General features: G+C 38.5%; 1 protein-coding gene and 1 long non-coding RNA gene across 2 annotated transcripts in view; one reads left to right on the forward strand and one right to left on the reverse strand.

Moving 5' to 3' along the window:
• ranbp10 (RAN binding protein 10) overlaps positions 1-16,324 on the forward strand; it is a 35,280-nt gene that overhangs the window by 7,231 nt on the left and 11,725 nt on the right. Inside the window, exons 2-5 of the mRNA XM_044035739.1 lie at positions 5,009-5,120; positions 8,017-8,069; positions 15,826-15,993; positions 16,102-16,124. Of these exons, the coding sequence (XP_043891674.1) occupies positions 5,009-5,120; positions 8,017-8,069; positions 15,826-15,993; positions 16,102-16,124 (356 nt within the window). The remainder of the gene's footprint in view (positions 1-5,008; positions 5,121-8,016; positions 8,070-15,825; positions 15,994-16,101; positions 16,125-16,324) is intronic.
• On the reverse strand, positions 9,932-12,431 carry LOC122775666. Its single transcript, XR_006361127.1, has 2 exons — positions 12,115-12,431; positions 9,932-10,399 (listed from the first exon to the last, which is right to left on the reverse strand). It is a non-coding gene; the product is annotated as an uncharacterized LOC122775666 (long non-coding RNA).

Consider the following 16,324-nt stretch of genomic DNA (forward strand, 5'->3'; position numbering starts at 1 on the left):
GTAAATCATCTTAAAACTTGACATTAGAGTGTCAAATCAACAATGATTGGGTACCATCAGCAAGGTACCCAATCAAGGTGATATTCAGCAGTTAATCTAATGTTTTTTTAAATGTATGTGTAGATGTTGGTGTACACAATCTCTCTCAGTGAAGTCAGTGTCGGACAGAGCAGTAGATGTTTCTCTTTTCTTTGTTTATGACTGTTTTAACTCAGTACTCGGTGTCATTTTGCCGTTTTAAAAAGCGGAGGTGTGAATAAAAGGCCCCCTTTTTCAGTGCAGACATTTTGATTTGTCATAGTAGGTGCTGCATGGATGTGGCTGTATTCCATTTTGCTGCTTCGTTTCAGGGTGTTGGTATTTTTCTGTGCTGCATCACTGTCATTCATATCTCACTGGGACACTTGTGCTGAGTTTTTCATGTTATCGTCAACATCTGTGCTTTCTCTGCTAAGGCTTCTGCGAGAAAAAAGGCCTGTGACATAATGATCATGTAATCATGTATGTGCTGTGTGCTATTTAAATGTTCCAGTTAGAGGTTTCAAGCCTCCTGAAACTGAGGCCTTTTAATATGAAGACTGCCGTGTAAATGCAGACTGAACATGTAAACACAAACGAGATGGAGGCTATTATTGCAAACCTATTACGTTTTCCGGGTTTGATATTCTTGGAATGAGTCAAAGGCTACGTTGTGTGAGTGTGATGATAGCATTACGTTAACAAAAGAGAGTAAAATGGACTGAATGGTGTTGATTGTGGTGAAATAATGATGCCACTTTGTCACTGTATTTTCTGCTTTATTCAGTCAGTGGAAGTCAATTTACTACACCAGTGGTTCTCAAACTTTAGTACCACCAGAGAAAAATTAAGCTATTGAAGTAACAACGTTATCACTAAATGTTACGATACAGTGGTGTAAATAGGTCGAGCTAACTCACCTACGGACTTTTCACAGGTGGCAGGTTTATTCCCAATAAAATCATCGAATTATTATTATTTCAAGGAATAATTCAGTGATTTGCATTTAGCTTTGTATTACTAGAATAGGGGTAGCATTTTTGAAAAATTTTACTTCCTAACCTCAGTTTCCCCTGAGTTGAGAAATATCTTCATTCTTTTCTTTGTTACGTGCCCACTAGTGACATTTGGTCCTGTTAGCCTAACTTTTAGCAAAGATGGCGGACATTGTTTACATTCTGGGAATGAGGTCCCCTCCCCCTACGAGTGGGTCTAAAATGTGCAAAATTAGCGTTGCAGTTTCAAATGGGTGAAGTAGTCCTTTATTTTATTATAATTGTTATGTTATTTTCTACGCATTCCAGTCAAAATTCCTCAGGCCCACTCTGAACACATTGCCTGGTATATACAGTGAAACGCTATTTCTGATTTTCCTCCAAGTACCACCAGTGGAGCACGTACTGTAGTTTGAGAACCATGGTACTTCACCATATACAGTGCTGTGCAAAAGTCTCAGGCATTACACCATTAGATTTGCTGTTGTGGTAATGCCATCATGACCATACAGTAATAATTAATTTTATAGTAGCAAACTGGCAGTGTACTAAGACCTTTGTACATTACTATATATATTTATTTATATAGTGCTTAAAGTGGACTGGTACTTCTTAATTTTACTATTTTGTACTTTAAATGATCTGTTCATTATTATTGCCCAGGATAATAATTTCTCAGGGAGCACCATGTGACATTCACCCGTTCTCACAAGAGTCTAGTGTTTGTTTCTGACTGTCAAGGGTTTTTATTTTTTATTGTTAAACAAGAACAATATCTCCCAGGCAGAGAATGGGCTGTGGCAACCCCTTGAGAGGAGAAGCCGGAAGATGAATAAGATGATTTTTCACTCGTGTTTAGTTACATTCACTGACTTCTTGCCACATTTGTGTCCTGGGGGAACAACATCAGGTCCAGTGTTCTTAACATAAGCCCTGTGTTCCTCTCTAGTTATTTTATAGTTAGATCTTGTGAACATCACTACTTTTCTGCTATCTTTTATTTACACAGATTTTCAAAATTTAGTGTTTACATACGGCCTCTTATTTTTTAGACCTTCCATCTTAACTCCTTCGTGATCACATTGTCCTAGAACTGGTACATTTTGCCCTTTTTATCCAACCACCAAAGATAAAAATGTGGGACTGAGTGAGACTGTTCGGAAGAACAAGACAGCGACCTTTGATCTTTGACCTCTACAGGAGTGGATTGAAATGTGCTGCTGTAATGTGCGGCACTGCAGCAGCACCAATCCTGTTTCTCATTTCACTCGACTCGACTGAATAGTATGTCGACATATTTAGATAATTGTCACAGTTTGTGGTCTCGCTGACACTGTTGCTATATTTGGACTTGTATTACTCCATAGCTGCTTTCACACATGCACTGAGTTATGGTCATTCTTGAGAGATTGTCGGATGGAGATGCTCCAGATCCTTTCCAAATATTCTTCTGTCGGCTCCCAAGATCAGTGATTCCCAAAGAACAGAGAAAGGAGATTTGTTTGATCCCCACTCAAATTTGCCAGTGTTTCCCCAACCTATATAGTTAAGGTGTATGTTTTAATTGATGTACCAAACATCTTTTGGAAAAGATTTGTTTACCAATTCAGAATGATGTTAGGATTTTGCAGATGGGACTGTAAATTAGTTTACACTAAATTTACACTAAATTAGTGTAACTTTGCTCTTCATGATTTATATCATATAGTCACAATAGTTTGCCATATTTAAAAATAACACGGCACAAGAAGCAACACATAATCCAAAGCAAGTGAATGAGTGAATGTCTCACCTGGCGTGTTGAAGCCAGGCACCATCCGCCTGACCTGGATCCTCTTGAGATTCTCCTGCTTGCAACCCCCGGAGAATGTCCAAACCCAGAGATCTCTGGACATTATCCACAGTCCATGTCGAAGAACTGGCTTATTTCACCTTGAAACAATCACCTAATGTGCTCAATTATTTTGTGCAGACTAGATTAGGGCTGCAACTAATGGTGATTTTTCCATAATCACTTAATCTGTTGATTGTTATTATTTTCTTGATAAGTCCATAAAATGTCAGAAAATGTTGAAAAATTAGAGCTTATTTTAATTATTGAAAACTTAAACTGATTCATAATTTATCAAAATAGGTGACAATTCAGTAAGTGATTAGTAAAGATTGAATTGTTCTGTCTATTACAACGTCTGGACCAGACTCACATGAAAGAAGCTGCATGTCATGGTTAATTATAGAGTAAAATGCCAAGCTCACTTTCAGTCCAGCAGCATTTTTGATCATAGTGACTTTCTGTGATGTATGTTAGTGACACACACACACAGAGCCTGGAGGTGTCTGCTGACAGCCAGCTGCTTCGTTTAAGGTTACAGCCTATCTATGTTTCATACACACAAACACATACAGATACAGATAGACACAGAAGAGCACACAATGACTCGTTGTGTCATGACGGATGAACTCGGTGGTGTGATTGCATGCAACTGATAGGGATGCACATGCTTACTGTAGAGGCCGGGTTGCATAATACACTGCTGAACACACGCATTCATGTGTCTCTCAGGACCCGTGGGGTTGCATAAGCAGCCGTCTGAATCTGGAATGACAGACGGTAAAGTGTGTTGAGCCTGAATGGGAGTCGTCCAGACCCATAACATGAGTGCAGACCTTTGACCCTGTTGTTTACGTCTTCACCACAAACTGCATTTATAGAGTTCCCAGAAAAAATCTGTGCCTTTTTACTGATCTATCATAGTAATGGTGTTGATCTGTACTATTTGAGCTTCATCAGTGCCTGACTGAAGACTAAATATTGTTGGCAGGATATTTTTGGTGTTATTGATCAATAATTCCATAATAACCTTTCAACATAATGTACTGTATGTGAAGGGGTCCGATAGAGACACGACTAGACTTCTCTGTTTCCTCATTTCACCAACCTTTTTGAGACTGAGAGCTACGGTACCTGAACGGTAGATAATGATATGGATGATTCTGAATATTTTGCATTCAGATACATTTCAGCGCTTTCTCCTAACAATATCACAATTTATCAACGATATCAATGATATTTTACTGAGTAATCATATGAAAGTTATACTGCAGTATGTCAAATTCATATAATCATGTGTTTGCCCTTGTATAATTTCTTGTAAATTGAACAAGAAAAGAGAAGAAGGAGATGGCATTTGAAAATCAGACACTGTCACTTTTAGTTTAGCAGACAGCAGCAGAAACATTTATTAATCTCTCTCAAGTATCCAGAAAGTTTATAGTATTTACTTTTCCTTCTCACACAAGCACACCTCATTGCGAACATTCATAGATGGGGTACAACGTACAGACGGGTACAGAGGCATTCATGGTCAGTTTTGCCGCAAGGTGCAAGCCTTAGTTCCAATCTGCGAATGAGCGCCGTCATCAACAACCAGGTCGACCTCAGCAGCAGCAGCTTTATGTTGTTTTTATTCACAAAGAGTTTCATGTTCACTGACTGTGGCGCAATTCATGTACAGCTGCACTACATCATTTTGTCATTGCTATTTTTAGAACTGTGCAGTGGGCACCTTATTGGCTGACCAGGTGCTCACGGACACTGGGTTGGTGACCATAAATGTTGGTTAGGGCTTAATCAATTTTCTGATTCATAGTTTTTTTTATTATTATTGTTTTGGAGGAGCTGATATTGATTCATAAAATCCTTGGGCTTATCTTTTAATCAAAGCCATTTCCCAAATCCTCTGTATGAATGTTTCAAGACTATCAACATCACGTGAGACTTGACAGCGATGGTCTCGTGTAATGTTATTCAAAAGCTCCATTTACTGGTTCAAACTTGAAATGAAAGGCACAATGAAGCATTTTCAAGCTGTGTGAAAGATGCATTTTAATGCTGTGAAGCTACACAAAAACTTGAATCCTTATATAAAATTGTGTATTGTGTGTATATACTGTGTATATATAAATATGATGACGCTGTATTTCCTCTTTTCTAGGACACGGTAAGAACCACAAGGATGCAGCATCAGTGCGAGCCACACACCCAATACCTGCTGCATGTGGGATCTACTACTTTGAAGTCAAGATTGTCAGCAAAGGTCGAGATGGGTAAGCACAAAAGAAACACTTTCTAGCCTTGGATTACAGTCAGTATTTCTCTCACGACTTTGTCAAAGTGTCTGTGTTCTATGGAAGGATCTGAATAACAGTTTTCTGTGAACACATTGAAATGGAATGGAATAATACAGAACATGAAATTAACGACATGTGAAAATGGTCTTGGTGTACCACAAGGTTCAGTGTTGGGACCACTGTTATTTAGTCTTTAAGTAAAAAATCTGTCAAGTTTCTGTCTGCCAAATGTATACTGATTCTGTTCTGTATGTACACACAAAAGACCAAGACCACAGCTGTCATGAGTAATGTATGTAACTGGTTGGAGAATGTGCCTAAGACTGAAAGACTGAAAAAGGACACCCCAAAATTCTGGTGTGGAAGCTTTAAGTAGTTCATGAATTTAAATACTCACATGTGATTTTTGACTCACAAAGAAAAACATTAATAGAATGAAATTTAACCTGTCCAATTTCAACTTTTGAGGAAATTAGCCTATATTTTAATGCAATGATCAGGGTCACTGGAAAATCAAAGCTGCTATTCACATGATCTGTGAATTGTCTGTTATTGCTCTTATGTTTTGCTTTAGTTATCTAACTTATTTATTTGGGACCATCAACCTGTCCAAAGGAAGAAAAGATTAGCCTTTGGTATAATCTTGTATGTCAGAGTTTTGGTTTTATTGATAGATGTTAATCCCTGACTGAAATAAATAAACTGCAAACAGTTTTCTCAACTGTTACCAACATTTGGCAAAGAAAAGTCAAAAATTAATGGTGCAGAAAACAAATAAAGATGGTTTGCCACTTTCTCAAAGTGCTATACAGCGAATGTAACACCACATAACTACCCCTTGGCTGAGATGGCATTGTATATCAGCACCAGTGACATTTGTATTGCCTCACAAGGTGTTCAGAGTCCTACCTTTCCAAACTAAAACGCTCTTCCATCCTTCCAAAATAAAAGGCTTGGGTAGCTTGATACACCATGAACACTCCCTGTTGTAGTTCCAGTTAAGCAGTGATGTAAAAGACAAGGAATAATAAAGGAGTGTCTGTGTAACCACTTTAGTGCTCTGGGTCTATTCAAAATTACACCAGCATTAATAATGTAGTGCAATTACTGGACATTGCATGGATCAACACTTTATTAACTCGTATTTAAAGCTCCAACGTGTAACTTAAGTTGCCCCTGAGGGATTCTGATTGCTTGCTAAAACACTGCTGTGTGACGTAGGTGATCGAGGTGGTTTGACAGGAAAAACTACCATGATAGTCAACGACTAGCACATATATTGTTTGAGTATTTCTTCAGTGAATCACTCAAACTGGGCAATGAACTCAATTCACAGCCTCAAATTGTTATTATTTTTGGAAACCGTAACTTAGCTACAGGCGCTGGTCGAAGTTTTTGCCAAATACAAATATTGATGATTATATTTACCATTAGTGATTTAAATCTGCCTGTTTAAAACTTTGTAATGAATCATGCTGTCACGTTAAGTTTAGTAATGAGGCTAACAAGCTTCTTATGAGCATGCGGAGGCTAGTTAGAGTTGTACACATAGAAAGGAGTGACGTAAATAGCAGTAGTTGTCTCTCTGTAATTGACTGAATGACAGCCAAAACACACAAGTAGTCTTGTTAGCGTAGCTGTCACGCTATGAAGGGGAACACTAGAGTTGCTCAGCGCATCAAATTTCGCATCTATCTAAGTATGGAAACAAAAGAAAAGAAAATACCTTAAGGTGTTTTGAATTGTGGTTGTAAAAAAGGCATTGACATAGTCTGACATGGCTTGCTCTCGGTGAAAACATGATTGAGCTACTTAACCACGAGGCTCACCTAATAATATCCATGTTGTAGTTTAATGAGGTTCACTTATGTCCAACAACGACAAGACTTAAAAGTTTAGTGAACTTTACAGCTTTAAGGGTTTACAAGTGTGGGAAAGGAGGATCACTTCCCTGCTAGCTAACTAGAACACGACACTGAACTGCCATAGTCTGCTCTATATCTGCAAAGCATTTTGGGAAATGTAGTCCTTCAATACACAGACACTTAAAGCTTCTGGCCTGTAAATATAGTATGCAAACTTAATATGAAATATCAAATGAAATATAGTTAATATATCTCCCATGAACTGCTTTATGTCAAGTATTAACATTCTCTACTTTCACAGTTCAAATTCACAGTCTGGGTTATGTTTAGGAATGTGTTTGGCTCTTTAGCTTGCTGTAAGACAGCCTTTTCCAACAGGAAGCTGGGGTTTGGGATTCTCTCTCTCCCAGCACCAGAGTTTATAGAACTTATCAAAACTTAATCCAGAGCTTTATCTGAGTATTTATAAAGTTAACATGAACACGCCAAACTGTCTAGAGTACTTAAGAAGTGGGAAGGAGCTGAGACTCCTTAGGCCTTATCGTCCACATGAAAACAGAACGTTCCCTCGACAATTTTTTCCTCTTTCGTTCCTTAAAGGTTTTCCGTAAACAGTGCATTGTTTCAAGACACGTCTTCGTACGGACAACTATGAGGCTATAGTTTGTACCCAAATTTGTACATTGGCTGTATACACGAAAAAATCAAGAGTGTTCTTATGAGATTCTTTTCACTATGGGACCTGCTTTTCAAAAACAGGGTTTCCAGAAGCACTGATTCCATGTAAATAACCCCATTGAAATCCTGGTCCCGGTCAGGTTATACCGTCATATGTTAATATATAGTTGTAATTTTGTATACATTTAGTATTCTTTTTTCTTTTCTATTTTATTCTAGTCTACCTTTTAATGTAGAGTATATTCTAATGTTTTGTGCCTGATGTAGCAGAGTAATTTCACAGTCCTCTGGGATCACTAAAGTACATCTGTACACCTGTGTGTTTGCAGGTACATGGGTATTGGACTGTCAGCACAGGGTGTCAACATGAACAGACTGCCTGGTGAGTATCTTGTGCGGTGATGTTACAACAACACAGTGAAGGAGGATGACATTTGTTTTAATCCGTCAGTGCTGAAACTCTAATGTGAGGGTGTTTACACTTGCTGTCAATGTTGCGTCACAGTGTAACGTATTCTGTAGTTGAAGCAATTGGCGAGATGGGGTGAAGAAGAATAAGGATGCTCAAGGTCAGAGCACATAAACGGAGAGTATGGCGAGTACTTCATCATGTCAATACCCAGCAGTAACATTGGTTTGCTGGTCTGGGGCCAGACTTTCCACCACTTTGTAGGAGTGATGTGGTGTCAGTCCATACTGGTTCTTGTCTCTTGATGAATGGATTAGACGTTTCCCAAACCTCAAAATTATGATGTCAAATGTCTTTTTTAGTCCACAAACCAAAATTGTTTGTCAGTGAAGGTCTTCAGTCATCCAGGTCATCAACCGAAGTTTAGTTTTAATGTTTTTTTTGTAATATGTAGTTAAGAAACCAGAAAATATTCACAATTCAGGTGCTGAAAAGTGGTATGAAGCCTTCCCTATCACTTAGCTGATCACAAAATTTAGCAAAATGAATTGTTGTTGTTGTTGTTGTTGTTGTTGTTGTTGTTGTTATTATTATAATAGCTAAATATCACTCGCCCTTCCCTTCCAAGTGTATTTGAGAACGTGTAGCCTTCAGTTAGCATTTAGGCTGCAATCGATGATTGATTGATTATTAAACTAAACTCCCAACTATTTTAATAATCAATTAATCGGTTAGAGCATTTTTGTTTTTTTTTAATAGAGTTTTCTGCTTCTTAAATGTGAATATTTTCTGGTTTCTTTGCTCCATTTATCAAAGAAATCAATAAAACTGAATAATTTTTGGTTGTGGACAAACAAACACATTTGAGAATGCCATCGTTTTGAGGTTTGGGAAACGCTGATCCACGCTTCTTGACATCTTCTGGACCAAAAACGTACTTATACATACAAGTAATTATTTGAGAATTATTTGACCCATAACATGGTTTTATCACTTTTTGGCTTATAGCTCCAGCTCTCTGACCCCAGTCGCTCAGATTACAATCAACCCCTGACAGAGCTGTGAATGTGTTCGGCTTAATATCACAATATGGAGGTTGCGATGATTAGAAGCAAATGGTCCATTGTTTTCATTCCAACAACCGTGATCATTTTGGAGTTGGAGGCATGACGTGAAGGGCCAGATTAATGGAATAAAGAAAGTGACAGGAAATGGATTATGTATGGTATATCAGTGAACTCACAGCTGGCAGCGTTCCAACCTCTGCGAGATTATTTGGAGATGAAAGCAGGAGATGATGACATGTGGCCTCGCATGTGGTTTTTGGATTTTGGTCAGAGCAGTTTTGACAGCTGCAGAAAGAGAACATGTCAGGACATGTACTGTGCATGTGAATGTGCTGTTCCTGAGTCTTCGCTCAATTACAGACATTTAAATGTGCCTCGTGCTGTGAACATGCATTGTTGTTTGCAGTGTCGTGTGAATGTTACACCCTCTGTGGTTAAGAGGTCTACGTCTGTAGCAGTATTTTTGTTTATTTTGACTAAGGCTATGAAGACATTTGATGTGTTTTCACCATCAAATCTAACCCCGAACACTAACCAGGTGCTTTTTTTGTGCCCGCCTCTAACCACATCCTTCACCCTTGCTTCCGAATGTCTGACAAAAGCACCTCAAGCAGCTTAATGACATCATAACTTCGCTTTATTTCAGAAAACATGCTCCTTACAAACAGGGAATTAAGAGGAATTAAGAGGAATTAACTGGAAATTTTGCATTTCCAGAGACCTTACCCATAGTTTGTGTACGTATGCATGATGAAAGGACGAAACGCACAGAAATAAAACCCCCCTTTAATGTGTGGACCTGGCCTTTGGGTCACAATTTATAACATAAAGAGAGAGGATAATTCATTCTCCCTTCTTTGTCCTCCACTGTTATTCTTCCCGTTTCACTGTTATCTTTCTTCTTGCGCCCTCTGCCCCTGACTCACCACATCTATTTAGGCCCGGACACACGTGAATACACACAGTGACATCGGTGAATGGTTCAGCAATCCCCGATGATGACATACAAGGAAGCGTAGTAGCCAGAAAGAGCCATAAAGCAGCCCAGAGCCGGGCTTAAGCCCACTTGCCTTTTAACTAACCAATCACAGCTCCGCTCTGCTGCTGCGACCAATCACACTGTTAAATTTTCCAGTCCTGTCTGGTGACCTGCTCATTGACCAGTCAAGAGCTGTCCGGTGACCTCGGCTTGTGGAATGCTGTCGAAACTGATGCAGCAAGTTCAGCGTACTGCATCTACACACGCACACACACACACACACACACACACACACACACACACACACACACACACACACACACACACACACACACACACACACACACATCCTTTTAAGGACACTGCAATGACTTCCATTCATTTAGACAGACTAAACAAAGCATAATCCCTCTCCCTAACTGTGACCAGCTAATGTCTAACCCTAACCACAATCCAAATATTGGCGTTATACGTAACCAGTTTCTCAGAAATTAGGTTCCGCTGTATTGTGACCAGGTTTTGGTTTCCGTGAGGACTACTGGTCCTGACAAGGTCAGAAAAAGTTCCTAAAGAGGTCACAAATACAAGTGAACACACACACGGAGATCATTCTCTCCCCTCTCTTCCAAATCCATTCGTGTCAAATGTCACACAAAGGGGTGGAACAGCGTGGAAAGGGTGTTGCGTGAATACCGACATGTTTTCCGTACCTGCTGACACATTAGTTATGAAAATATTTTTGGTTGCTAGGACTGACACTGACTTAATGTGTTTGTGTGCCATTGTTTGTTCTGAATTCTTTGTGTGTGCGTACGTACAAACGTGCGTCCGTGCGTCCTCACTCTTATGTTCATTAGCATGTGTGTCATAGACTGTGTAATACATGCGATATTCAGTAACATTTTTAAATATTTTGAGTCTGATAAAACATGCAATAAATCAGAATCCAATTATTGACTATGTATGTATGTATGTATATGTATATACACAAGGAATTTGTCTCACTTGTATGAGGGGAGATTTTAATAAAATTGTGTTAGGCTGCCATATTTGGAGAAAATATTAAAAACAAAAACAATTATTAAATAATAATTAAATAATTAAAACAAACTTTTCAGCTTCTTATATCTGAATATTTTCTGGTTTCTTTGTGATTGTGTCTGGTGGACTAAAAAAATCTATTTTTTATACTAATCCAAAAAAGTAACCTTTTTATTTGTAACATAAGTTAAACTAATACTGTATATGCTCAAAAAAAATATAAAGATACTTGGTGTTCAAATGTGATGTTGATGTTGATTTTTCAAATATTCAATTATAAATATATTACATATGTGTATATATGTATGTATGTATGTATGTATGTATATATGTGCCTATGTATGTACTGTATATGCGTATATATGTATACACGTGTGTGTGTGTTTGTATATATATGTACACATATATACACATATATGTATATGTGTGTGTGTGTGTGTGTATATATATATATGTGTGTGTGTATATATATATATATACACACACACATACATACATACAGTGTACGTGTGTTTGTGTGTGTGTGTTTGTATGTATGTGTGTGTCTCTTAATAGTTCAGTGTAGTCCACTGCTGACCTCTGTGTCTGATCCTGCTGTGGATGCCTGCCCATTTCATTAGCATGTTGGAGCAGTGAGCCTGGCTTTAGAGGCAATATCCCTGTCAGCAGATTAATCTAATACCTCACCGCACACACACACACACACACAAACTGACACGTAGAAGTTTATACACATGTACACAAAAAGAAGGCATGATGGACCGTCAGGGAACAGTATGCACTCCAGTCCAGTCCAAATCAGAAACACACCACAGCCGCTTGTGATAAAAATACAAATCCACACGTTTGGCCTTGGGTTAATGCGTTCATATACACTCATAAACATATATACAAGTACACATTACAATGTCTCTGCTCACCCATGACCTACTTTCACAAACGCCACTTTGCTTTTTTTGGCAATGGTGGAGCAGCTGTGATTGAGGCGAGACGCTGACAGAGCAGCAGTGCAGTGAGCTGAAGCTGAGCGCTGTTGTCCACTTCAGGCTCTTTTCACTTCAGTCATTTCACGAGGAGGAATTCCAGCAAAACACCACAAGTATAGAACATGAGGCTCAGCGGGCCGGTCGTCCATATCGCTGCCAGAGAGGCGGTGAAACTACAAGTGGACTTAATTATACTGAACGCAGGGGTGGGGGGGGAACTTAAGGTTTGCCGAATCACACAGGATCACATGAGAAGTCAGGAAGTAGCAAAATAAAAAGAATCAAAACACATTACGTGTCACGTGATAAGGGTTAGACTGAGGTCACCATTACATTACAGTGAGTGGAGTCACTCTTGTGCTGCTATTATAGGGTGGGGGAAAAATACAGTGATACAGGGAAATATTGCGATATTATATCGCTTTTGAGACACCAAGTAACGTAATGTTATTGTACGTTGGGCTGTAACTAACTCTGTTTATACCTAAATTCCATAACATGTCAGAAAATGTTGATTTTTGTCAAATGTCTTGTTTTTACCACAAACCAAAATAATTTCTTTGTTGTATGGAGCAAAGAAACCAGAAAATATTCACATTTTAGAAGCTGAAAAATCAGAAACTTAATATAATTTAGTAACTTAACTTAATTCTTTAAAATAAACACTCAAACTGATTAATTGATGATCAAAATAGATCGAGTCAGTGTTTTAGCCCTAATTGTATGCATGTAATTGCACTGAAGGACAGCCATAAAATGTAGATTAATTATTCGATGAATCGATTATTAATCAATTACTAAATGAATCGTCAGCTATTTTATAATCGGATTTGAGTGACCTTTAAAGAATTAAAACAAGTTCTCTGAATTGAATATTTTCAGGTTTCTTTGCTCCATAAAACAAATGGTGTTGGTTTGTGAACAAAACATCATCATTTCCAGGTTTGAGGAACGCTGATCAACATTTTCTGACATTTTATGGGCCAAATAATTACTCATTTAATCGATTATGAAAAATAATTGTTAGTTGCAGCCCTAGTTTTGATTAAACACTCATATTCTATCAGATGGAAGTAAAAAGCAAATTGGCTAAAGAAATCCACATCCACCGCAGAGACGTGCATATCTGTTGACCTCTGGTCGCGACACACAGACGCACAGACCCCTCTCCAGCGTGAATCTCTGATGTTGGCACTCGTGCTGTAAAGGAATCTCGCTGCAGAGCCCAGTCCCGTTGTCTGCTCCTGTTTTGTCTTTGCAGTCCAGTCGTCTCTTATTACCGGACAGCATGAAGCAGCCAGTTTGGCCTTACTAACCCTCCGTTCTCTAAAGATCTTTTTTTGTCGGAGCGACGTTTGACTGATCAGAGAGTTGTTGGTGTTGTTAGGGAATCTGTCCTGTGAGGCAAATGCAGGGATTGATTTACAGCCTCTTTAAAGAGTGGCAGTTAAATATACAGAGGTGGTTTGAGGTCAGATGACAGTGACTGCATGTGTGCACGGGGGCTTCTTTCTCTTTGTCAGTGGTTACAGTGAATCTCTGGCACAATCACATCATCTTTAAAGGGTTTGAGGATGTTATTTGATAACGTCATGTGAAAAATGTTTTTAATTTCTTACCAATAGCCTCGGAAGATTCCCAGGAATGTTTATTTAACTGCAGTAGAAGTGAAAGACACAATGACATTAAATAAGGTGAAAACTATATATGCATTTAAAGTTTCACTTGAAGTGATGGTTCAGGTTTTCTGCCACTGAGCTTGGATTTATGGCTCTTTGAAGGGAGCCGGGATCTAGAGGAGCCGTTCCTTTCAAAGAGCCGTTCAAAAGATTCGGCTCGTTCTTTAATTAATATCTTCTTAATATTTAATTATTTTTAATTATAAAATCTATCTAAATATATATAATCACTGGTTGTAATTACGAGGTAAAATTTGGATCAGAAAGATTGAAACTTAGTAAGTTATTCTGAAATATTGATTATATAAATAAAAATATAAGCCAAATAAAAACATAGATTTTTATTTGGCTCATGTCTTAGTTGTAAACCGTCCATAAGGTGGCGCCACATACCCACACTTTGACAGTGAGATCACTATTTTGGCTTTCCCCCTCACATTAAAAAAACCCAGATAATTTAAACATGTAACATAACGCCAAAGTCAGCACTACACACACCGGTGTCCTTAGTACTTCACTTGTCAAATTTGACATTCTCCAAGTCAACCGTTGGACATTTATACAATTAACAGACACAATTTTCCTTAAATTGATGGAGAGATGTTACATTTATAGAGAAACCAGAGCCTATTTTAAGCAAAACTAGTTTTAATTTTAAACTCACGTTACTATTACGATTGTGTAAATGTCCATTTACATAATCATGTAGTACAGTATCACAAAAGTACATGAAAGCACTTTGAACAGACGTGACGAAGGTTCACAAACGGACCTTGTTTCCTTTGAAACGGCCGCGAACCGCATTATATTAACTCTAAGAGACTTGATGGGCCTTTTCCACGGAGGACAGTGAGACATGTCACAGCACATAAAGCACAAAGTGTAAAAATGAAACTAACGACGTGTGAATTTTATTCCGTCAGCCTCAGTTTCACATTCCCGATCGTCTATGGGCTGCTTCCCTTCTCTTATTAGCGATCATTTGTACCAAATAAACTTTGACGGGATATTATTTCTTAAACTGTGGTACGTGTGTGTGATCAGAGTGGAGCTGAGGAATTTTGACCGATGAAACAAATAACAATAAATCAACCTTCTTAATCTTAATTCTCCATCTTAATCTAATCTGACTATACCAGTATGTGAAGTATATGTGAGGAAGAGTAGGATGATGAGAGAAAATAAAAAGTCTGTAGCTGACTTTACTCGACCTATTTACACCACTGTATTTTCACGTTGGGGATAATGGTGTTACTCCCAGAGCGCCGTATTTTCTCAGGTGGTTCTTACTGGGTATAAAAAGTTTGAGAGCCACTGATTTAGAAAGTACACTGCATCATTATTTGCACTTCACAGCTGCAGTAACAGTTTGTTTGAATAAGCAGCTCATAGTTACACACACACACACACACACACACACACACACACACACACGTGTGTGTCAGGAACAGACAAAAAATAGTAGTTTAATGAGTAAATCATGACATGTTCCTGTTCACTGCTGCTGTTCCTGATGCCAGTGACTCACCAGTTTCTTCCCATAGACAAGTTCCTCCTGCTGGACATTCATGGCACTGCACTACATGCCAAACTGTCAAGGGAAGAGAGTGTGTGTGTGTATGTGAATTTTCACGAGACGCCCGGCAGGCAGTGGTAGTCAGATGGGAAAATCTGAGCAGGCAGAAGTCAATGAGTAACTGTCTCCGTCTTCTTTCCCTCAGCAGTTAACAAGTGACCGCGAGCGCGTTACTTCACCTCACATGCTCCAGAATTAGAAGCAGTTCATGAACTGAGCTGCTCCCGCTTGAAGTGTCCAACTGAAAACAACAACAACAACAACAACAAACATTTATCATCCTCCTTTTCCACTGTCTGTGCTGAAGCATTTCACTAAACAGCACTTTTTTATTTTTTATTATTCACTAGAGGTCAAGTATAAAATTAAACATTAATCCTAATCCGTTTGTGCTATTTCAGGCTGGGACAAGCACTCATACGGTTACCATGGAGACGACGGCCACTCCTTCTGCTCCTCTGGGACTGGCCAACCATACGGCCCGACATTCACCACAGGCGATGTGATTGGCTGCTGTGTTAACCTCATAAACAACACTTGCTTTTACACCAAAAATGGCATCAGTTTAGGTTGGTTAATGAACTATGCTGAATATATTTAGTTTTGTAACTGTCAGGCATATATAGTATATGTATAATGAAGTTCATTTTCAACTATTTGTCCTTTTTTTCTTGTAGGTGTGGCCTTCACTGACCTCCCTGTAAGTAGCCATTTCCTCATTTCAGATTTTACGCAGTGAAACGAACCCCTCTTTTTTTAATGTTTGACAACAATTGTGTCTAAATAGCTGCCAATATACAGGAAAATAGCTTGGTATTATAATTATTGTTATATTAGGGCTGCACAATATATGGAAAACATGCAAATATTGCTATGATTCCATTTTTTCATTAAGAAAAC

The sequence above is a fragment of the Solea senegalensis genome, linkage group LG10, assembly GCF_019176455.1.
Source record: "Solea senegalensis isolate Sse05_10M linkage group LG10, IFAPA_SoseM_1, whole genome shotgun sequence".
Taxonomy (NCBI): domain Eukaryota; kingdom Metazoa; phylum Chordata; class Actinopteri; order Pleuronectiformes; family Soleidae; genus Solea; species Solea senegalensis.